General features: G+C 36.1%; 4 protein-coding genes across 5 annotated transcripts; 1 reads left to right on the top strand and 3 right to left on the bottom strand.

Moving 5' to 3' along the window:
- Positions 1-370: 370 nt before the first annotated feature.
- LOC147292547 (uncharacterized) lies at positions 371-1,847 on the bottom strand. Its single transcript, XM_086230878.1, has 5 exons — positions 1,793-1,847; positions 1,082-1,476; positions 794-1,009; positions 586-684; positions 371-505 (listed from the first exon to the last, which is right to left on the bottom strand). The coding sequence occupies exons 2-5, from the start codon at positions 1,457-1,459 to the stop codon at positions 371-373; spliced, it is 828 nt and encodes a 275-aa protein (XP_086087004.1). The 5' UTR covers positions 1,460-1,476; positions 1,793-1,847.
- Positions 1,848-6,906: 5,059 nt separating this feature from the next.
- Positions 6,907-9,306, top strand: LOC147292548 (phloretin 4'-O-glucosyltransferase-like). Its single transcript, XM_086230687.1, has one exon. It carries the CDS (start codon positions 7,379-7,381, stop codon positions 8,792-8,794), a length of 1,416 nt encoding a protein of 471 aa, XP_086086813.1. The 5' UTR covers positions 6,907-7,378; the 3' UTR covers positions 8,795-9,306.
- A 102-nt stretch (positions 9,307-9,408) lies between these two features.
- LOC147292549 (F-box protein At3g07870-like) lies at positions 9,409-13,855 on the bottom strand. Of its 2 annotated transcripts, none has more exons than XM_086230689.1 (2): positions 12,431-13,855; positions 9,409-9,997 (listed from the first exon to the last, which is right to left on the bottom strand). In XM_086230689.1, the coding sequence occupies exon 1, from the start codon at positions 13,750-13,752 to the stop codon at positions 12,550-12,552; it is 1,203 nt and encodes a 400-aa protein (XP_086086815.1). In that variant the 5' UTR covers positions 13,753-13,855; the 3' UTR covers positions 9,409-9,997; positions 12,431-12,549. The 2 variants fall into 2 exon arrangements, with proteins under 2 accessions (XP_086086815.1, XP_086086814.1); XM_086230688.1 differs by having other exon boundaries at positions 9,409-10,000.
- Positions 13,856-14,462: 607 nt separating this feature from the next.
- LOC147292550 (wall-associated receptor kinase-like 3) lies at positions 14,463-18,247 on the bottom strand. Its single transcript, XM_086232394.1, has 3 exons — positions 17,278-18,247; positions 16,475-16,609; positions 14,463-15,919 (listed from the first exon to the last, which is right to left on the bottom strand). Exons 1-3 carry the CDS (start codon positions 18,155-18,157, stop codon positions 14,688-14,690), a joined length of 2,247 nt encoding a protein of 748 aa, XP_086088520.1. The 5' UTR covers positions 18,158-18,247; the 3' UTR covers positions 14,463-14,687.
- Between the last annotated feature and the right edge of the window lie 6,628 nt (positions 18,248-24,875).

Raw genomic sequence — 24,875 nt, forward strand, 5'->3', positions numbered from 1 at the left:
CAAACCCAGGTATCGCCTTAGTCAATGCAGCATACAACGCCTCCTTCTCCGCTCTTTCAGCTCGTAAATCCTCCTGCAACTTCTTCACTTGAGCGGACAACCCTGCGACGACTGCAGATGGCTGAGAAGAAGATGAAGACGAAGACGAGGATCGAACATCACGAATCCGCCCATATCCCATGCCGCGTATTTCCTTACCGGGCCTAACACCCAATGAGTCTATCATAATACGAAGTCCGACATCAGGATCGGGTACTGGAATCGACTCCAACGGAGTACCTGGAGGGTGCTGCTCGGCCAAGCTCTCCAAATATATTCTCGAGTTGGCCACCATCTCATCCTGCAAAATGTTATATATACAAGTAACCAATTAGAAAAATAAATATAAAAAATTGTGAAAAAAATTAAAATATAAAAAACTAACATGTTTTGCCTTGGCCGCATCACAACCGGGATGAACATAGATATCTCTGAAAGTGTCTATCTCCGGGAATTGCGACCCACGCTGAAAAAGAAAATAATTTTGTCAAAGACCCAACCAATATTAAAGAATATATATATGTATTAAATTAAATAATGACGTACCCGACGTCGCGACTCCACTCGATATGAGATGGGCGTCGGACCACTATGATGGTTAAACGGCTTCTCTTTCCGGTTTCTGGCATTGGCGACCGACTTCTTCTATTAAATATTAAGCAAATTATAAATGTGTTAGTGTATGCATACAATAATAAAATAACAAAACAATAATCGATTTTTTAAAGATCGCACAAAAAATGATAAAACGTACCAAAAACGACGGACTCATGAAATGATCGCACAAAAAATGCCACTGGTCAGACCGCTCTACCAACTCCATAGGGGGGTTCGCCAATGCCTCAACTGCCGACGAAAATCCCTTGAAATACACGTGTAGTTCATGCTTCCACTGCCTGTAGGACTTGATGAGTAAATCTGTCATGTACGTGACGGTGAGCGGATCATCCATCTGAATGTCAAAGTTAACCTGAAAAAATATTAGATTGTTATGAATGATCAAATTTATCGTTTTGAATTAATTATTGAGCTATATACTCACTGAGATTGAGCGGATCACTTTGTGTTGAATCTCTGCCGGCAATTTTTTCCAAGTGGTTGCAACCATGGCGCACTCGGCACGGATAATAGCCCCCACATCGTGCGAGAACAAACTGTCAACGTTAGGATCTAACGGTCGTCGGCCGTTTTGCACACACATGACTGGAATCCGCGCCCCAGTACTGCGCACGATCCGAGAGGACTTCAACCCACTACATGGTCCCCTCGTCGCAGTGGATGACGTCGCAGTAGATGAAGCAGAAGCGGAAGCGGAAGCGGTGACCTGACTAGAGCGGTGAGATCGACGGGCCCTCCGTGGCATAGAGGGGCTCCCAGTACTCGAGGATGGCTGAACTACATCATTGGGAGCTGACTCCATCGTCTTCCACCTTATAACTAAATTATATTTCTCAAACTAATTAATCTACATTTTGTAATTAAACTAGTTTTTATATTTAAAAACTAACAAACTAAATAATCTACATACAAACTACCTAATAAATTTTATAATTAAAAAACATATAAAACAAACTAATTTTAAATGAAAACTAATTTGTTATCTAGCATAAGAAAATATCAGCAAACTAATTTCCCTAAGAACAATGATCAGGATAAAACTAATTTATTCAACACTAATAAACAAATTTAAGAACAAAAAATTAAAAACACTAGCCAAATAACATTAAAGCAGCGATTGAGTCATAAGTCTGACCTGAAAAATTTTTCTAGGTATTACGATTCCCCTGGCCACCTGCACTTGATCCCCTGATAAAGAAAAAAAAGCCAAAACTAATGAGCAGAAAACACATAAAACAAAAAAACACCCAAAAAAACAAAAAACACCCAAAAAAACAAAAACACCCAAAAAAAAAAAAAACCCCACAATCGGTGCGCCTGGGGCGGGGATCGGCGAGGACGGCGGGGGTGGGGCTGGGCGGGGATCGGCGGGGACGGAGGGAGCGGGTGGTTGAGTCTGGGTTGAAGCAGCGGATGGGTTTCGGGGAGCGGGTGGGGTTGGGTTTCGGTGGGTGGGGTGGGTTTCGGTGGGGAGGGCGGCGGTCAGGGAGGAAGATGGGTGGTCGGGGAGGGAGATGGGTGGGTAGGGCTGGGGCTGGGCGGGGATCTGCAGTCAGGGAGGGAGATGGGTGGTCGGGTCTGGGTTGGGTTTCGGTGGGGAGGGCGGCGGTCAGGGAGGGAGATGGGTTGAACCAGGGGAGAGGAAGAAGAGATGGCAGGGGAGAGAAGGAAGAAGAGAAAAAAAGAAGAAGAAGAAGAAAAGCAGATCTGGGGTATAATGGAAACTCTTTAGGCGACGAATATGAGTTCGTCGCCCAAATGGATTTTAAGCGACGAATATAATTTATTCGTCGCTTAAAGTCCATTTGGGCGACGAACTCATATTCGTCGCCTAAGTCTGTTAAATTTTTTGCGCGAAATGCCCCGCCAATTTTTTGAGTAAAATTCGCACGTAAAAAAGAAATTAGACTTTGGGCGACGAATATACATATTCGTCGCCCAAAGAGACTTTAAGCGAGGAATTTATAAATTCGTCGCCTAAAGTGACTTTAGGCGAGGAATAAGTTTGTCGCCTTAAGTATTTTTGGGTGACGAATTTATAAATTCGTCACCCAAAGTCCAATTTATTTTTTATAGGCCTTATTTCATTTTTTGCAAATTTATAATTTATATTTAATATGACCAAAATATATATATAATAAATCATTATAATAATATTGTATACTTAATTACTAAATTATATTTATAATTTTAAATATATACAAATATAAAATAACTTAACGATGTTATATAATCACGATTTTATCAATTCTTTCATTGAAACCTTGTCAATTCAATAATTGTGAAAAACGATCACAGCCGTTCATTTTCTATGTTCATACTCAAAGATCATTTCTGCAAAAAATCAGCTAAATCGGAATTCAGCTAGTCGTTGAATTATCATTATAAAACTCACGATCGTTCTTTTATTTGATCACCGTTACCTAATTTCTACATCTTCAATTGAGCTAAATTTTTGCATGGATGATCTTTGAGTAGGGAACTAAAAAATGAACGGTTACGATCGTTGTAAACACGATCAAGATATGCCCATCTACATATAAATGAACAGTTTCAACACTTGATGAGTATAATTCTATTAATTCTTTCGTTGAAACTTTGTCGTTTCAATAATTGTGAAGACAAAAATGTGATTTCAACGATCAGAGCCGTTCATTTTCTATCTTCATACTCATCCCTGCAAAAAATCAGCCAAATCGGAATTCAGCTAGTCGTTGAATTATCATTATAAACTCAGGATCGTTCTTTAATTTGACCACCGTTACCTAATTTCTACATCTTCAATTGAGTTAAATTTTTGCAGGGATGATATTTAAGTAGGGAACTAAAAAATGAACGGTTACGATCGTTATAAACACGATCAAAATATGCTCATCTACATATAAATGAACGGTTTCAACACTTGATGAGTATAATTCTATTAATTCTTTCGTTGAAACCTTGTCGTTTCAATAATTGTGAATACCACAATGTGATTTCAACGATCAGAGCCGTTCATTTTCTATGTTCATACTCAAAGATCATCCCTGCAAAAAATCAGTCAAATCGGAATTTAGCTAGTTGTTGAATTATCATTATTAAACCCACGATCGTTCATTAATTTGAGCATCGTTACCTAACTTCTACAACTTCAATTGAGCTAAATTTTTATAAGGATGATCATTGAGTAGGGAACTAAAAAATGCACGGTTCAGATCGTTAAAAATATGATCTCATCGTATTCTTATACCTAAATATAAATGCACATAAAAAATGAACTAGACTTTGGGCGAGGAATATATGAATTCCTCTCCCAAAGTAATTTTAGGCGAGGAATGTATAGACTTTGGGCGAGGAATCATGTTCGTCGCCCCAAGTATCTTTGGGCGACGAAAGTGTTAATTCCGTCGCCCAAAGTCACTTTGGGCGACGAATGTGTTAATTCCTCGCCAAAAGTCACTTTGGGCGACGAACATGAATTCGTTTGATCCCGCCATGATTTCATACTTTGGGCGACGTACTGTTCGTCGCCCAACGATACATTTCGTCGCCCAAAGTTGAATTTTTTTATGAACCATGATCGTTCATACGTTCGAGCTCAAATACCAAACTTCTAGATCTCCAATTGACCTAATATTTTAGAGGAATGATCTTTGAGTGACAAACTAATAAATGAACGGTTCATATCGTTAAAAACACAATCGACATATAAGGTTCTACATATAAATCAGTGGTTTTTACATTTAAAGAATAAAATTATATCAACTCTTTCGTTAAAACCTTGTAGCTTCAATATTTGTGAAGACCACAACGTGATTATCACAATCAGAGCCATTCTTCATATATGTTCATATTCAAAGATCAACCCTGGAAAAAATCGGCTCAATCGGAGTTCATCTACCCGTTCGATTATTATTATAAGAATCAAGATCGTTCATACATCCTAAATGCTAAACCTAACTTCTACATCTCCAATTGAGTTAATTTTTTGCATGGATAATCTTTGAGTGAGGCAGTAAGGAATGATCGGTTCGGATCGTTAAAAACACAATACAAAAGTGATCTTCTACATACAAATACACTTGAAGAGTATAATTATATTAACTTTTAGGTAGAAATTTTGGCGATTCAACAATTTGTGAAGCCTACAATGTGATTTCAACGATCCGAACCGTTCATTCTATTCGTTTATACTGGAAGATCATCCCTGCAAAAAATCGGCTAAATCGGAATTCATCTCATATTTCGATTCGTATTAAAAAATTTACAATCGTTCATAAGTTCAACCACCGTTATCTAACTTCTACATCTCCGATTGAGCTAATTTTTTGCATGGATGATTCTTGAGTGGGGAATTAAAAAATGAATGGTTATGATCTTTGGAAATATAATCGTATAGTATGCTATTACATATATAAAATTGTAAACAAAAAAGTATTCTTACTTTGGGCGAGGAACTACAAATTTCGTCGCCCAAAGTAACTTTGGGCGACGAAATGTTAGGTTCCTCGCCCAAACCATTATTACAAAACAGGATGACCGAATTGGGCGACGAACAGTTTCCTCGCCCAAACTATGTTTAGGCGACGAACATAATTTCGTCACCCAAAGTGTCTTTGCCCAAAATGAGTTTGGGCGACGAAATATTTTGTCACCCAAAGTAAGTTTGGGCGACAAATTTTCGTTTTCCTCGCCCAAAGGCACTTTGGGCGACGAACATGTATATTCCTCGCCCAATGTATTTCTCAATTAATTGTTTGTTGTTAATGTTTGGGCGACGAATCATACGTTCGTCGCCCAAAGTAACTTTGGGCGACGAACGTATGATTCGTCGCCCAAACCTTTATGACATTGAGCGACAAATTTTCTTGTTCGTCGCCCTAAATTGCTTTGGGCGACGAATATATGTTCGTCGCCCAAAGTGTGGTCGCCCAAATATGTTTTTCTTGTAGTGCTTGAACTAAAATATAAAATTGGTCTTTCAATAACAATAGAAAAAAGCATCAACATCAGCAGATTAGAGAAGAGCAAGCACATGGCCATAGGAAATATACTATCTACACAAATAATAGGAAAAATAAGATGCGGGATTAGCCTTGAACTCCAGAACAAACATACACAAAACTAAAACTTCAGACAATTTTTATCTCCCTGATAACATTAGATTCAGAGAACGTAACAGTACAGGTAATGCAGGTACACATAGTTGCACATATCATATATTCCTGCACCAAGGCAGCATACAAAACTGTACCCATATATACCAACATGTATCCAGTACGTTTAAGGATAGAAAAAAACATACCAACAGATATTCCTCCTGGACTCTGTGCTGCTATATGTGAAAACCCAAATCGGGGAAAAAACCAATTACATTTTCTGGCATAGCAAGAAAAACCAATTCCTCTAAAATCCATACAAGTAAGAGAATTTAAATACACAAATTTCAGAAAGCCATTACAAGGTAATTGACAAGATGGACAATCTCTCTATGAGGACGCAATTATACCTCTGTAATGATCCGGTAGCGACCATGACCTGATACCTGATCCCCGAGAGAGTCCCCGAAGCCGCTAGAAAACTCAGATCGCCGGCGAAGGGGTTGGATCTATTCTCCTTTGATTCTCCTTCATGATTGAATTTTAGGACTAAAGGAGGACACCCAGACGATCAGTGTGTCAAGAGGACGATGTCTTGGGTGATCAGTATCGCAACTCTGCCGGAGAAGGCGGATGGCCGTCACGAAGTTCAATCGGTTCGTCGATTTCGACATGGTAACTGGTAGACGAATATTTGGGGCCGATTTTGCCAACGTTTCTGCCGGACGGCTGGGTTTTGATCGGAGAAAGGGGGCGGGAAAGAGAGAGGGTAAAGAAGCAGATGAGATCGGCGTTTTTTTTTTGCCTGACTTAGAAGGATTTCTTTTTTCTTTTTTTTTTTCAGATGTTACCTCTTTCTCTCTCATTATGGGCTTACCGATTCAGCTCTTGTTTTTTTTCTCATCCGTTAAATTAAATATATCTTATCCAACGATCAAGATTGTGAAGGCATTGTATGCTTGTAGTTATTATAGAATTTCCGTAAGAGTAGTGCTAGACATCTCATATTTTTATACCACAATTTTATATTATCTTATGTGACAATTTATATGACATTCATATATTGGATACTAACCATAAAAAAAAATCTAAAAAAAAAAAAAAACTCTATCCAATAAAGTAATGATACATAAAATGATATAAGAACGTGGTAAAGATCCGTAAATGCGTAAGTGTTAATCAGTTGTGGTGACTGAATTTACTTGTCTCACTGAACAGGTCAGAACTAACGACCGGTCCATGTCATGTGGTATTGAACTCGATGAAAGACTGAAAATGATACGTGAAGAGCAAGACAAGGCCACATCTGTTTTAGCAAGAAAGAAAGAGAAAAGAAAAAAGAAAAACATACAAGACCACATATTACAACTCACAAGTCAATCTCAGCTTGTCTCCACCATCTTCAGTTCGTCACCACAAACGTCACTTTTCCTCTGCCCAATCCCTTATTTAAGTCTTGACATCCTCTCCCCATCTTTGCATGTTCCAATTACACAAGAAGAGTTCTACTTCATTTAGACAAAGCCCCCACAAATCTATATTTTTCAATTTCCATACACCACTCTACACGTACTTGCCTTATCATTTCTACTTGCAACAAACTCCACGCTCCACCACGCGCCTGCAAAACCTCAACCGCCGCCATGTCACACCACCGCTTCATTCTCGTAACATTTCCCGCTCAAGGCCACATCAACCCTTCCCTCCAATTCGCCAAGCGCCTCATCCGCACTACTGGCGCGCGTGTCACCTACGTCACGCCCCTCTCCGCCCATCGCCGCATAGCCAACAGTTCCTCAACTCCTCATCATGGCTTGACGTTCGCCCCTTTCTCTGATGGCTACGACAACGGGTTCAAGGATGGTGACGACATCAATCGATACATGTCCGAGCTCCGACATCGTGGTTCCCAAGCCGTCAGTGACCTCATCGTGTCAAGCACCAACGAGGGCAACCCTTACACTTGTGTAGTGTATACCCTACTCCTTCCTTGGGTGGGTGAGGTGGCGCGTGAACTCCAGCTCCCATCCGCGCTCGTTTGGATTCAACCAGCCACAGTGTTCGACATCTACTACTATTACTTTAATGGGTACAAAGATCTCATCAAGGACAAACCTAATATTAACAACGCCCCTTCATGTTCAATAGAATTACCAGGACTGCCACTCTCCCTCACCAGCCGTGACCTTCCCTCCTTCATGGTGGATACAAATCCGTACAATTTCGCCCTCCCATTGTTCGATGAACAATTCCAAAAGCTCGAGAAAAAAAGCAACCCCATCATACTAGTGAACACCTTCGACGCACTAGAGCCCGAGGCCTTAGTAGCAATCAACAAGTACAAGCTTATTGGAATCGGGCCGTTGATTCCATCTGCTTTCTTGGACGGCAAGGATCCGAACGACAAGTCGTTCGGAGGCGATCTATTTCAACTCTCCAAGGACTCTGACTACATCAAATGGTTGAGCTCAAAGCCCAAAAATTCAGTGATCTACGTGTCGTTCGGAAGCATTTCGGTGCTGTCGACGACACAAATGGAGGAAATTGCAAAAGGGTTGTTGGATTGTGGTCGTCCATTTTTGTGGGTGATTCGAGAAAAAGAGAATAATGAGGTGGAAGAAAAGCTTAGTTGCCGAGAGGAACTGGAGAAGCTCGGGACTATAGTCCCGTGGTGCAGTCAGTTGGAGGTGTTGTCCAATCCTGCGTTGGGTTGTTTTGTGACACATTGTGGTTGGAACTCAACTTTGGAGAGCTTGGTTTCGGGGGTGCCTGTCGTGGCGTTCCCTCAGTGGACGGACCAAGGGACCAATGCCAAGTTGATCGAGGACACGTGGCGGACGGGGGTGAGGGTGGCACCAAATGAGGAGGGGATTGTGGTGGGTGAGGAGATTAGGAGGTGTTTGGAGTTGGTGATGGGGAGTGGGGAGAGTGGGGAGGAAATGAGAAGGAATGCAAAGAAATGGAAGGAGTTGGCTCGTGAGGCTGTGAGTGAAGGTGGCTCTTCTGATAAGAATTTTAAGGCTTTTATTGATGAGATTGAAGAAGCTTGTTACGATTGAAGCTAGTCCTTTTTTTCACTTTTGTTTCTTTTTGGTAGATTAATTCATTTGGTATAATGGGCGGGGGATAATAAATATTTTAAAGAGGAATTAGTGCAGGTAGCTAGGCAAGGCAATTAAGCACACACAGGAGAGAGAGGTGATGAGAGATGATAAGAGGTCAAGAGATAATGTGGAGAAGGATCGATCTTATTGGACCTCCTTGGATTCTGCTTCACCAGAAAAAACAAAAACAATCCAGAAGCATTGTCTTTTAGTGCCATAGCCTCCATCTGTGCCATAGACTTTTCCCCTCGTAGAATAAAAATAGTGATGCCATGGGAAGGTGTTAGTTGGAGTACTTATGCTTTTCTGTGACCCCAAATAGAATCTCCCCATTGGAGCAACGTCAAAAAATTTTTGTACTCGTACCATTTGGGGGACTAAATGGGGCCCCAACTCCCCATTGTAGATGCTCCCTTTTTGACATTTTTGTTGATATCAAACTTCATTAAATAATTTTATATTATCATAATTTTATAAGTAATATAAAAGTAATATTATGTGTTAGAATATTTGTTTATATAGTTTTTGAATGAATTGAGCTCATTTCCTAATACATCGCAAGAGAAAGGTTTTCTTTTTTTGTTTTGAATATAAACTTCCATTAATAACTAAGAAACCATTACATCAGATTGAAGGAAGGAGAGGAGTAAGCCGATTTGGCTCCTCCTCAATCCAAGTATGAAAGCCATGAATACAAAGAAAACTTGGCCAAGGAATGTGCCACTTGATTACTATTACTACGACGCCATTGACACAAAACTGAACGAAACCTGTGCAAAAATACTGCACTTCTTCTATCATCACCCCATCCACTCCATCACAAGCATCAATGGAATTAATCGCAGCTACCACAGCTTGGGCATCCATCTCCAAAATTACATCAGCAAACCTCACCTCCAAAGCAAATTGACACCCAAACGAAGCCGCTAGCAGCTCCATCTCTTGTCGATTATAAAACCCCACAAAATACCTCACACAAGCAGCCATGAAATCCCCAGTTGAGTCTCTAATCACAACACCAGCACCCCGAACATCTTCACCTACCGCGCAGTGCCATCGACATTAATTTTATACTTAACAGCTAGCGGAGGTGTCCACTGCACAGCAGAGAAGCAGCCACCGCAGGTCTTGGGGGAGCCACATTGGCAGCGGCAAACTCTGCTGCAAGGTGAACCATACAATCATAAAAGTCTGTAGCATGCAAGTAAATTCGCAATTCTTACCCTTCTAGTTACATGTATCATGAGAACTTAAAAGAAAGAAAAATAAGAGAAGCATGCATCTCACCTCTTTTAAGATATATGTCAAAAATAATATGAGATTGATGCATTCTAAACCAAAAAAAAAAAAAAAACAAAACAAAAACAAAAACAAAAGCAAAAAAAGGGGGTGTACTCTGAAAAACATGAACTTGTAGACTTTATTAACAAAACCAGATAACAAAAAGAAAGTAGAAAAGAAAAAAAAAATGACTAAGCACACCATAATAAACAAAACTAGAACTAACCAGAGTTACTAACAGTAGCATGTTTATAACTTCTTATCAGGATGTAAATGAAATTTTTTGTAGAACTCTTTGAAAGTCCAGCATTACTCATATATTATACCCAAACTGCCACACAGTTGTGTAGAACATTAATTATAAGGAAAAGCTTCATTTATAAAATCTAAAACTGCAAACATTATCCATGATTCATAACTAGTACCCAAATTACAGATAGGATTTCTACACGTGTCATGACAAATTCTGAGCGTTAAATCAAATAAGTTACATGAATAAGCAGAAAATGGGGTATAGGTGTCAATATTGACCTATACCTGAAAGCGTATAGGCCTCTGAAGAGCCAAAGTGTTTTTGGTGAGTATATGTTTTCAATTGGGCAATTGCTCAAGCTTTTACGTAGAGACTAAAAAATGAGGTGGTAACTAAAAAAGTTGTTGAAAGCTTCATCAATGCTAGACATATGATCTTTTGCTGATTTCCTTTGTACTGATTTTGTGCTCATGTCCAAGTTCTGGATTAAAAATTTAATATTAATACAAAAATTACAATAAAATAGAAGTTTAAAACAACAGGGTTTTAGTCTTTTAAACATAAGCATAAGGTCAGCACCAAAAAGATAAAAAAAAGAACCGAACTTTCTGGCAACCAAACCAACCATCAATGTTTTTTTTCTTCGTGGCATATCTTTAAGACACTAATATGCATGATGAGCATGCAATTACAAATCTTATGAGGAATGTTAATAAATCATATTGGATATTTTACAACTTGACTTTTCACATATGCCTATACCATAGAAGTCGCCAAACAACAGCAAGCATCCTCAACCATACAGGAGGCATAGAAAAGGTATTTCCAATTTATGCCCAACCAAGTTAATTTTCACTTCCATTGAAATCTCAGCTTTAAAACAACTATGCTATTGAGGTCCTTGGAATGACAAGAATCATCAAAACACCATAGAATTTTATGTCCCTAAACCCATGGGTGAGCCATAAATAAGAGCCAACGGGTAACTGATGAGATTAGGTAAAAGCCAACAGATCACCCACCCATGATATGAAATTAAAACTTAAAACTTAAAAATGTATCTTAAGGGAATCAATTTTCACATTCCACTTTTATCCTTTTGCACTTCTTTCAAGTTTCTTATGATTATCTTATCCTTTTATTAGTTAAAAACGCAAATTTACCCCTTATCCCCAAATCTTCAACTTGTCTTTTAAATTCTTTTAAAATGTTAGTGTAAAAGATGTGGCATGCAATGCATCTTTTGGTGAAAGAGATTAATTTGATTTATGTCTTCCACAAGGCCAAGCAGATCATATCTTGAGGATTGTGAAGAAAAAAGAGATTTTCCCAGAAAATAATTACCAATAAGTTAGACTAACGGCACAAAGATTCAAGATCAACCATGACTGATTGATCTTTTACTGTTGAACGGATTCTTAGATAGAGCTTAGAGTAATATAGTGTAATCAAAAGAAACCATCATTTTAGAGCTCTGATACCATGAAAAATTGAAAAAATAATAAAAAAAAGTATGAGAGAAAGTATAAGAAAAAGATTGTTTGCTGGGCTAGCTGCAAATTATGAGATTTCTTGTTCATTTTCGTTAAAATAATGTGATACAAAACGGAGAAGAAGGTGAGAGAGAAGAATGTGGAGGAATAAGGATAGGTTTGGAAATTCAATTAATCAAAAGATTAAAAAAAATCATAAAAAGAAAGGAGTGCAAAAGGATAAAAGTGGAGTGCAAAAATCGCCTCCCTAATTTATAGTATAAGGAAAGTGTCAGAGATGGTATCAGTACTATCAACTATGTCAAACCAATAGGAACACAAGAGGCTGGCTATGTGCAAACCACTCACTCCCATAGACAGATAGATAGATTGATACAACACTCAACAAGAGCTAAAATTACCAAAGAATAAAAGAGCTGCAGTAATACCAATGGGAATTCGTCATTTGATGATTTATCTGGAAGTGAAGAAGGACCGTTCATGGCTCCTTCCCCAACTTGATAATTGGAAAAAAGTAATAAAAAGAAAATGACTTTGACATGCTTAACTAGTGAGATATTTTACCTTCGAGCTCTATGCCCTGATGACATCTTATGGGGAACGGAATCTCAAACACAAGCCTCCAACAAGCCTGCACTCAATACCACCAGAAATAAAGAACAAGCACTCTAAAGCTAGCTGCATTATTTCTTGTAATAGTCTTGGAGATATTTTGGAGCCTTCACCGTTCTCTTCGGCCTTCCTAACCATTGATGGAATGCTCCTGCGTTAACATCTTTAAACGAAAGAAAGCTTGGAATAAGGAAAGATGCCCTCTCAACCATTGATGGTATGCCGTCAGCCTCAACCCTCGAAAAGGCCCTTGTTCCAGGACTATAAATATGCAATCCATCCTGAAGTAACAACAAGATTTGCCCCTCCTCTGTAAATTCCAATACTTGAAATCTACATGTGGAGCTTACGCTAATTTCAAGCTCTCTGGTCCATGACTCCTTAACGCCATAATCCTTCATCAACCAAAAGCTGACGTTATTACCTGAGCAAATAGTTATAGACAGCCAACCTTTCAAGACTCCAAGAATGAAATTAGTTGGTTCCAAATCCAACGAATAAGGCGGTAGTGATAACTCTTGGAAACACTCGCTTTCAACATCAAAGCCACATATCAAAACAGAATCCTTACTGCGAATAATCCAATGAAGAGCTCCATTCAGATAAATCCCATCTATTGTTCCATAGAAATGATACCCAAAATCCCCAATGCCTCTCCAAATCCCAGAACCAACAGTCATAACCATTACCTCCCCTTGATCAGACCCTTTTCTAGGTCCAATCAGGACTAGTTTATAGACATCACTAAAAGGAGTAAACCCAAACCCAAGGGCACATCCCTCAACAAATTCCTTCTTAAATTTAGTAGGTGATGGAAGAGAGAAAGACTCACAAGTAATGGGATTGCACAGGTACAAATAGCCACCACGGGGACCCCAACCACAATACAGACAGAGGAGGCCGTTGCATGAACCCACCATAACTGCACCACGGCTCATTACACCAAGACCTTGACCTTGAAAGATTGGAGCTTTAAGCTTCAGCACCACGTCGTCTGGGCTGGAGGCGTTGTTATTGAGGTCGACCAAGAAGTAGGCCGTCGATTTGGGGCCACCCAATTTGGGGCTGAAGCCTTTGAGCAAAAGGCAAATGGGTGTTCGTGAAAACAAGTCTTTAGTGAACTGGGGATCGGAGAGCAAACGGAGCCAAGACTTGCACACACACCTGCATTGGGTGAGCCTTTTGATTGGGATTTTGCAGAAGATGTCCACTATTATGTGGTCTGGCAATTGTAGAATGTAGGCTTTATCAGGGTTGCTCTTCTTCTTCTTCATGGATAAAGTATCTAAGCCTTGTCTATTTGCTTTCAAGGGTTTGAAGAAGCGTTCGCTCAAATGCTTGAAAGTAGCTTGTCGGTTTGTCTCCGTTTTTCCTTTTCTTATTTTTTTATTATTTTTTGGTACTACTATTTAACCGGACAAATTTATTCGAGGGCACCTGTGCACACTCATTCCCATCCCACTAGTCATTTGTCACTACACACTTATTTTACTTTTAATTTTTTCACAATTTCTTTTAACACACCTCCTACATCTCAAAAATATCCTCATTAAACAATAAAAAAATAAAATTAACTAAATTAAAAATTATTTATCTATTTTATGAAATAATTATTACTTTAAATATTTATCAAAATTATTTTATTTGTACATTTATTTGATCAAAAATACCTACTAAGCTTTGACACGTTTTCACATAATTTCTTACGCTTTTAATTTTCACACACTAACATCACATAACCCCTTTGTATTAGATGTCTGTTAGTATAATGCTGACATCATCACAAAAATTTCAAAAATTGACAAATCTAACCCTATAATAATAATATTAACCTAGAATAAAATTTAAAAAATGGTTCTAGCCAGCCTCTTGCCCAAACCGTAGTCCATGAAGCAGAGCAACCAACTCAAGGATTTTTTTTATTTTCTTTTTTTGGGTCGAACTCAAGGCTTTAACACTTACCAAACAAAATGCGACCTTCATGTAAAAGTGGCAGACCCTCATGTAAAAGTTAAAATCCTACACATATTAGGTACCCAAATTATAAACCTGGCAAAATTAGTCACCAATAACGGCCATATTACAACTGTACTATTACTTGGTAGTATACATTATGAAAGATTATTGCCCAAAATGACACATAACTAATGTCTACAACAAACAAGATATGGAACACATTACAATATTATCATTAAGACATATATTTTGTTCACCATGACTTGAAAGGCAATAGTGGAATTTCATGGGATGATGAAGCCGAACCACCATCCAAAACTGACGACCCTGTTCCTCCTGAACTTGAAACAACATCCCAAGGCTCTATTGATTCAGTTCTAACAAATTCAACTTCTTCATAATTCTCTACTTCAACATCAGAAGCTTTTTTTGACATTTGGATGGCCTCCAGCTCTGCTGTCACCTCTCTCATTGTAGGACGCTTTTTTCCATTCAAATTCAAGCATCTTCTTGCAAGGTTAGCAACTACCCTGATTTCTGTTTCAGAGCCCTCCTTCACAACTTGAGCATCAAGAATGTCAAATAGGCGATTTTCCTGCATCGAATTAATGAAATATGAGGCAAGACTTTTGTATTCTTCTTCTTCTGTCGACTTTTTTACTGCGCGAATTGGTTTTTGTCCAGTCAATAGCTCAACAAGGACCACTCCAAAGCTATACACATCACTCTTCTCTGTAAATTGGCTTGACCGGAAATATTCTGGGTCCAAGTATCCAAATGTGCCATGTACATGTGTGGTGAGGTGAGTTTGGTCAATGCCAACTGATCTTGAAGTTCCAAAGTCCGCAACTTTTGCTCTGTACTTTTCATCTAGCAGTATGTTGGTAGACTTGATATCTCTGTGAAAGATGGGAAAGGAAGCTGCAGAGTGTAAGTAAGAAAGAGCTCCTGCAATTTCCATAGCAATTCGTAAGCGCTTTTCCCATGTAAGTGGAAATTCCTCAATCTGTTCTTGGATATACTGAGAAAGAGTTCCATTTGGTATGAATTCATAAACCAAAAGAGGAACTTCTGTCTCTAAGCAACAACCCAATATTTTCACCACATTCCTGTGATTGATTTGTGAAAGAATGACAACCTCATTGATGAATTCTGAAAGTTTTGATTCATCCACTTTCTTAGACTTTTTAACAGCAACGATTTTTCCATCGGGCAACATGCCTTTGTAAACAGTACCTTGGCCTCCTTGGCCAAGAATTCTATCATTATTAAAGTTGTCAGTGGACTTCTCTAACTCCTTCGATTTGAACAATTTGATTTTGTCAACATTAACTTCACCTGACGATAATTGTTGTTCCAATAATAAACCGCCATTTCGTTTGAAAAACATCTCCTTGCGTTTCATGTCATTCCTTTTCTTTATGAGTCGGTATCCCAGCCATGCACCAATAAGTAGTAATAGTAGTCCAACACCAATGCCAAGACCTGCATAACATATGTTTTTATTTTTTGTATGAACTTGAATACATAAACCAATGCAGTTTGTCCATACATATTTTGGATTAATTTAGAACTAAATAAGATTTAAATATTAATTATCATTTATGTAATTATTTCAGTATATATATGTTTAGATTATCTTGAAAACTTGAACGAGTGAGCTTAAATTCACTTGAGCCGATAACATACACATGTTTTTCTCTTTTAGTAATCAACAACTCACGTTCATGAAATATGATCTTAAAATTTCTGTTTAAAACAGAAACACAGATTTCAATCCACCGAATGATCATTCGCAACATACTAATGGAATATGCCAAAATTGAATATTGAGCAAGGCTAATTTTAGCTCCTAATTAAGTGGAGATTAGAGGAGACAGAAGAGCTACCCCAGTGGCCCCCACCATTTTATGTTAATTAATTTGAAGATTTGGAGCCTAATTATGAATTCTGCTTTGTACTTTGTAGAGAAATACATTATTCACATTAAATGATACTGTTATATAAGTTAATATTGCAGTGTTATACATATGGCCATACCTCCAAGGACCCATTTAAGTTTCGTCTTTCTACGATAGACGTAGTCGCCGTAATCGCAATAGTACGAGCCAGGTGTGTTCACGCACGTGATATTGCTCCGCCGACACATATGGTCACGTTCGCATTCATTAATATCTGAAATATAATAACCAAAAAAAAAAAAATGATTGTGAAACAACATCAAATGTTTGTATAATTTAACCAGTACACATAATACATTGACTTTCAATATGTTTACAACTTAATAAGGACCTAATTACACATTTTTAATTTATTCATAAATCCACATATAAAAATTTAAAACTTTTAGGCCAAAACTAGTTTTACCTAAAAGGAGTTTGGGCGCTTTTAAGTACTTTTAGGATAATTTTTTGGACACACTAGTGTTACCCTCACTGTCAAAAGTCCTAATACCTTCTCACTAAAACACCCATGCCCTGACAATTTTTAAAAATATTCAAAGATTTTAGAAATTTTTAAGAACAAATTCCATGATTTTTAAAAGAATTCCCCCAGTATAGACAAGTGTTATTTCTTAAAAGAAAACACTTACTAAGTACTTCTCCAAAAAAAAAAAAAAAAACACTTCTAAGTACTTCTCAAGAAACACTAAAATGTGTTTAATTAAATAACTCAAAAAATACTGTTAGTTATTTTTAACCAACGCTACCAAAGCGCACAAAGCCACAAAGTCCTTTTACTTTTAGCCACCAAATTAATTGGCTATTATTTACCAAGAAAAAAAAAAAAAAAAACACCAGCTAGAAGAAAAAAATAGAAGATAATGATAGAGGGTTAATTACCCTGACAAGGTTCGAGAAGATAGGGATTGCCTTCAAATCCATCCGGGCAGTAACAAGAAATGGTGATGTTTGGGGAAGTAGTATTGGAAATAAGGCAATAGGGTGTTGGTTCAAAATAAGAGGCGGAGTTATAAGGGAATCTTAGAAACGATGCTGTGGATGAAGAATTATCAATGATTAAACTCCATTCTAGCACTACAGGAACATCGATCATACTCTTGATGGCACTAAAATTTGATGAAGTAGTATTCTCAAACCAATCATTGTCAACAAGGAATGCATAGTCATCGCAATCGGGCGATCGGTTTGGTTCCGGCTGTAGGTCAGCATTGATATTAGTGAGATATGGAGGAATCGTAGTCTGGCAGCAATTAACACCAATGTCACAGTCTTGATCGTAGCCTTCGGTTTCGCAGACAGACCTGCAGCCACCAACAATGCTCTCGTCTGAGCCAACCAAGGCGCGGAAGCCGCAACTCACGGCGGTGAATTTGTTGTATTTCTGAGAGTACACCAAGGGGCTTCCCTTCAAATCTGCGGCTTGCCTAGTTTCGTTTCCGCGGCAGAAGAAACTGACAGGGCTGTGGACTCGAAGCGTGCCATTATCAACCGAAATGCTCAGCACCTCCAGTTTGGGGCGCCTCAGAAAAGGCTTTGTCTTGTTATTAGGGCAGTCTACTTGAAACCATTCGTTTAAGTAGCAGTCTTTGTTGGGTCCAATCCCGAAAGGGTATGGGATTATAACATCTCCGCAATGCGTTGCGCAATTCGGCTTTGCTACCGGCGGTGGCTGTCCTTCTGATGATAATACTGCTGCTAACAACAGAATCAGAATGAATATCATCATTGGATGATGATCATTAACAAGTAGCAACTGCATTATACTCTCAACTGAAAACTACAAAGGAGAGAGACAAGGAAATTCAAAAACAAGACTCCTCAGGCCAAAAGGTTCAAAATTAAAAACAACACAAGCTAGAAAGATATTTCTTTGCACTATCCTGCTACCTTCTGATAAAGACAAGAGAATGTAGGTGTTTTTCTATGGCCACATAAAATAAAATTTTTTTTGCACAAATAAACTTAAGAAGACAAGGATTGTGGACTGACTCATCAAGTCAACAGTCAATTTAGTACTGCTTTATTTTTTTTATTTAATTTAATTTTTATATAAACAATAGAAAAAACAAATAACGTAGTACTGGACTACAGAGCTTGACTTGATGAGTCAATGCACAGTAGTTGAGTTGATGGTATAGTTCCACATCCATGCATGGTAGCCAAGTATTAAATTTTAAAATTTTTGCTGAAAATTTGGTTGAGATAATTACATATTTGGTCTACTTATTTTATAACTAGTTCAATTTTGGTTCACGATCTTTTTTAAGTTCAGTTTTAGTCCACTAATTGTTCCAGTTGTTCAATAAAGTCCAAATTTGTTATCTAAAATTTGTCCCACCTTTTACCCTATCAAATCTTAGCCAAATTCAACAAACATACACTTATTTTAAAGCTATGTATTTCCTCTTTACAACTATATAAAGATCATTCAAATCGGAGTTCTAAAACTCAAAATAATTGACCCCAAAATAGGGTACCCGAAACTACCAATTTTTCTTAAAATTTTTTTAGATTTTTTAAACTTTACCAAACTTCAATTCTCTTTTATTCTAATACTCCAAATTGGTTCCTATGACTAAGAAATGATGAAATATAACTTATACTTCAATTATAATTGAAGAAAACACAACAAAAATGATTTAAAATCATAATTTTAAAAAAATCGTAGATCAAAATTGAACTAGATATAAAATAATTAAGTGGACCAAAATTGAACTTAAAAAAGATCATGAACCAAAATTGAACTAGGTATAAAATAAGTGGACTAAATTTGTAATTTCCTCAATTTCGTTTTTTTAGGGTTTGAAATCGAAACACATATTTAACAATTTTTCGTGAAGATTTCGCCGAATTTTTCAAAATTCTTGAAATTTCGGCGAAATTTACCAAAATTTACAGAAATTTATCAAAATTTTTATATTTTCTCCAACTTCAGAAATTCACCAAAAATAGCTCAAGACTCCAAATAATTCACTAAAAAATTATATGGACTCGTATTGATGAGTACTAATTTCCTATAACCTCAAAAATAGTCAAATTGGTTCAAAAAATTTATGAAAAATCCTACTCTCATAATTTAATTGTAAAAAAAATAAGAATTGTCAAATTCTTGTATTTTCATTTTTTAAAATTCATTTCTACACAACTAAGCTCTAGAACCACAACCAAAGGTCTAAGTTAGTTAAAATAAACTTAAGGAAATTTCTAATTCCTTTAAACAAATCTTAAAACAAGTTTGAAAATGAGTATTGCTCTTCCAAGCAGCAAGCCTCTTTTGAACTTTATCAATCACACTATTATAAGTCTCTTTAGTGATCTTAGAGTGCACCAAGATAATGTAATTAAAGATAATTGCCCAAGCCCCTAAGTAGAATGATTGGCATCATAGAGGCATGGAAGTAACAAAATTACCATAAGCCAAAATTTGGGTTGTTACACTCAGTGAAGACAAAGCTTGGTTGGGTGAGAGGCTTAGGAGAAAAGGAAGGAAAGATTACAAAAAAAAAAAACTGAAGAGAGAGGCACGGGGACAAAAAAGTAAGGAAAGAAAAAAAGAAAAAAAAAAAAGAGAAAAAAGGAGGGGGGGCTTGGGGACTTTGGGCAATTGGAAAGAAAAAAAAAAGGTTTAAGATTTCGTTTAATTATTTTAAACCTTAAACTCTAATACAGTTGTATATAAAAAAATAATTAAAAATATCCTAAAGGGTCTAAACCTAATATCCTAAAGAATATAGAGTATATAAGATTTAATGTATAGATTATAGAGTATAAAGAGTATTAGGGTATATAGAGTATATAGAATATTAGGGTTTAGATTTTAGTGTATAATTAAATTATACAGTATAAAGAATATATTAATTTTATTTATTTATTATACTAATTTTATTTAACAGTATTTGCTTTAGCGCGCATTATATTTACCTTATATCATATGAAACCTACTATATAATTTGGTTTCTTCAATATTTTTTATCAATTTAGTAGATAATATGTTAAATAAACATATGATAAAGTTTCATTAAAAAATTTCGTATTTTGATAGCAATTTCCGTTATTTCTGTCTAATTTTTGTCGAAATTTAAAAATCTTCGAAATTTCCCTCGAAATTTCTTCAAAATCTGAAATTGAATTCCTTAATGCTAGCCAATTATAAAAAGCGCATAATTAGATGGGTTCTACTAAGAGGTAAAATTTTGGTTTCGATGAAAATTTCGATTTTGACAAAATTAGACAAAAATGACGGAAATTGCTGTTAAAATAAGAAAATTTTGAATGAAACTTGACCATATATTTATTTAACATATTATCTATTATATAGATAAAAAATATTGAAAAAATCAAATTATACAATAGGTTTCATGTAATATAAGGTGAATATAATGCGTGCTGGAGGCAAATATTGTTAAAAAAATAGGTCACTAATTAATAATTATATAAATAACACCTCAAATTTATTTATATTACAATATTAAATCGGTAAATTAAATAAGTGTTTAATACCACATAGAATTTCTAGCAGGTTCAAAATTTCGTTGTCTTCAGTATCATCATGTCCATATGTTTATTTAACATATTATCTACTACATTGATAAAAAAATATTGAAAAAACCAAATTATATAGTAAGTTTTATGTGATATAAGATGAATATAATGCGAGCTGGAGACAAATACTGTTAAATAAAATTAGTATAATGAATAAATGAATCCTATAAGATGAAAAAAATTAGTATATTTTTTATACTCTATAATCTATACACTAAATCTTAATACTAAACCCTATATACTCTAATACTCTTTATACTCTATAATCTATACACTAAACCTCATATACTTTATAATCTATTCTTTATATTGTTTAGGATATGATATAAGATATTAGGGTTTAAGCCCTTTAAGGTATTTTAAATTATTTTTTATATAAGTGGCAAAAAAAAAAAAATTTATTTTTTATATAGAAATGTATTAGAGTTTACTAGTTTAGTGTTTAAAAACAACTAAACGAAATCTCAAAAAGGCAAAACCAAACCCCAAACCTTTTTTTTGTTTTTTTTTTTTTTTCCAATTGCCCAAATGCCCAAATGCCCAAATGCTTCAAACCCCAAACCTTTTATTTTTTATCTCTTTTTTCTTTTATTTTTCTTTCCTTTTCTTTCTTCCTTTTTTTTTTTTCCTTCCTTTTCTTTCCTTTTCCCCCGTGACTCTCCAGTCTTTTTTTTTTTTTTTCTTCTTCCCCTTTCTCTTATTTATCTCCATCCCGATGTGCTTCTCTCTCTCTCTCTCTCTCTCTCTCTCTCTCTCTCTCTCTACATCTCCATCTCCATCACCATCCCACCCTCACCCTCACCCTCATTTCTTTCTCCGTCATCTCCCCCCTGCCGCCGCCCCCTGCAGCTAAAACCCATCCCATCCTCTCTTCCTCCCTCACTGCTTCAGTTCCTCCCAAAACCAGACCCTCTCTTTCTCCCTCGATCTCCCAAAAAACCCAGTGCCTCTCTTCCTAAAAAAACCAGTCCTTCTCTTCCCAGAAAAATCTCACCAGCTGAAAATTTAGTCGAAATTTCGAGGATTTCGGCGAAATTAGCGAAATTGTGACGAAATCATTGAAATTTTGATGAGATTTCATTAGGTTTTTGATAAAATTTCCATACTGAAAATTTCGCAAAAATTTTCAAAATTTAACTCCTTGGGTTCTATTGATTCCTTTTTAAAAGTAACAAATATTTTGTTTCTTTATCTCTGCTTGTTTGTTTCCGATGGCAATTATTACAGGTCAAGGAATGAAAGAGTAAATTTTGTTATTTTCATCGTGATATATCCATCGAGATTTATCCACCGATATTTAAATAGGCTAACTGATATTTTTTTACTATTGGTATATATTGACAAAATATCGATATATACACTACTACAAAAATGCTTAATCTTGGCGGACAATGCTGGCGGATTAGAGTTATCCACCACAAATGCTTAAGAATTCCTGGCGGAAGATATTATCCGCCAGGATTGATCAATCCTGGCGGTCCAAACCGCCGGGATTGAGTGCTTAACCTAATCCGCACCCTCTTTCTTCTTCTCCTTCCTTTTCTCTTCTTCCTCGCGCCGCATCTTCCTCCTTCTTCTTCTTCCTCCCCTTCTCTTCTTCCTCGCGCCGATTCCTTCTATTTCCTCCATCTTCTCCATCTTTCTTCTTCCTCTTCATCTGCCACCACCGCGCTCGGCTCCGGCTCCACGTCCACGCTCGGCTTCGGCTTCGGCTCCGGTAATCTCTCTCTCTCTCTCTCTCTTATTTCTGATTTTATTTTCAGATTTTGTTAAGTTTGTTTTTTATTTTGTTTTATAATTTGTTAGGTTTATCCAAATCTTCTCAAATTTCTTGTCTCAGAGGCCAAGATCCACTTCATTCTTGAATTCTTTGGGGGTATGCCGAATTTGATTTTTGTATATACTAGATTATATTTAATTTTTGTATTTGTATATTCATTTTCATTATTTTTATATATGTGATTTTTTGTGTTTTTTTTTTTTGCAGGCCAGATAAGTGGTGATTTTGGTGCAGCAAGATTTAAGTGTTGATTTGGATTTTGCAACAAGGTTTTTCTATGACTAGCTTGGATATATATATATATATATTTTTTTATATCTTGATGTGTTGAAATATGTTAATATATGTTAGATATGTTAAAAATTATATATGCTTGATTTAATTGATATATATATATGTATATGTTAGATTTGTGTTCATTTTTTGCATTGTATGTTAGTGTTAATATATTATTAGGGTAGGGAGTATAATATTAATTATTTAGCTAACATACAATTATTAGGGTAGTATATATGAAAAATGTTAGTATTATGTTAGTGTTCATGTATCAATGTTAAAAATAAAAATAATAGGAGAAATAAAAAAATGCAAATTTTTGGTTAAATAGATAAATAAAAATATAACATATTAGTGAACTTAATTTATTCATTTGTTCTATTTCAAATTAAAAATAAAATTGACTGAAATTTTTTAAAAATTTGGGTTAATTAGATAAATAAATATAGAACAACTTATTTGTAGATATAATTTATTTGTTACAGTTCAAATAAAAAAAAAGGTTAAGTAGATTAACAAACATATAACTTACTTGTGAATATTTTGTGAATTTAATTTATTTGTTTGACATATTTAAATTGTCATAAATTATTATTGAATATTTTTTGAATTTAATCTAATAGGTATGAATAGGTACGCCTACATGATAGGGATTGAAAGATTGTAGGCGTCAGGGTCTAGAGTTTTCATCTAAGAGATAAAGCATGGATAGGACTTGGTTGACGATTCCGCGACAGTTAGAGGCATACGTAGATGGAATTAATTTGTTTTTGGATCAAGCAGCTGCGTATGGTGTTGGGCCAGATAAATTCAAATGTCCGTGTAAAAAATGTTGCAATAGATATATTTTTGGAAGACAAACTATTGTGGATCATCTTGTTTGGCATGATATGGATAAAGATTACAAAAAAGCTTGGTGGCGGCATCATGGGGAGCCTAATATTGGAGAGCCAAATTTAAGGGAGATAGAAGATGACGTAGGAGGAGAGATGGATGGTATGCATGATTTTCTTAATGACATATTTGTTCAACCAGTAACGGAAGAAGAGGTTGGGTCATCGACACAACCTACTATCGTGGATGGGCGTCCAGCAGAGGCCGAAAGTTTTTTCAAGTTGCTTGAAGAGGCAGATCAAGAGTTGTATCCTGGTTGTAAAGAGTTTAAGAAATTGGAGGCCGTTGTAAGATTGTACCAGAAATTGTAATGCCCTACTAAGAATTGGTTGATTACAGGTATTGATCCAATCTACCATTTTCTTCTATTAAAACCTTGAACTAAAATATAAAATTGGTCTTTCAATAACAATAGAAAAAGCATCAACATCAGCAGATTAGAGAAGAGCAAGCACATGGCCATAGGAAATATACTATCTACACAAATAATAGGAAAAATAAGATGCGGGATTAGCCTTGAACTCCAGAACAAACATACACAAAACTAAAACTTCAGACAATTTTTATCTCCCTGATAACATTAGATTCAGAGAATGTAACAATTTTTATCTCCCTCATTCCCATCCCACTAGTCATTTGTCACTACACGCTTATTTTACTTTTAATTTTTTCACAATTTCTTATAACACACCTCCTACATCTCAAAAATATCCTCATTAAACAATAAAAAAATAAAATTAACTAAATCAAAAATTATTTATCTATTTTATTAAATAATTATTACTTTAAATATTTATCAAAAATATTTTATTTGTACATTTATTTGATCAAAAATACCTACAAAGCTTTGACACGTTTTCACATAATTTCTTACGCTTTTAATTTTCACACACTAACATCACATAACCCCTTTGTATTAGATGTCTGTTAGTAAAATGCTGACATCATCACAAAAATTTCAAAAATTGACAAATCTAACCCTATA

The sequence above is a fragment of the Dryas octopetala genome, chromosome 2 (assembly GCF_963921425.1).
Source record: "Dryas octopetala chromosome 2, drDryOcto1.1, whole genome shotgun sequence".
NCBI lineage: Eukaryota > Viridiplantae > Streptophyta > Magnoliopsida > Rosales > Rosaceae > Dryas > Dryas octopetala.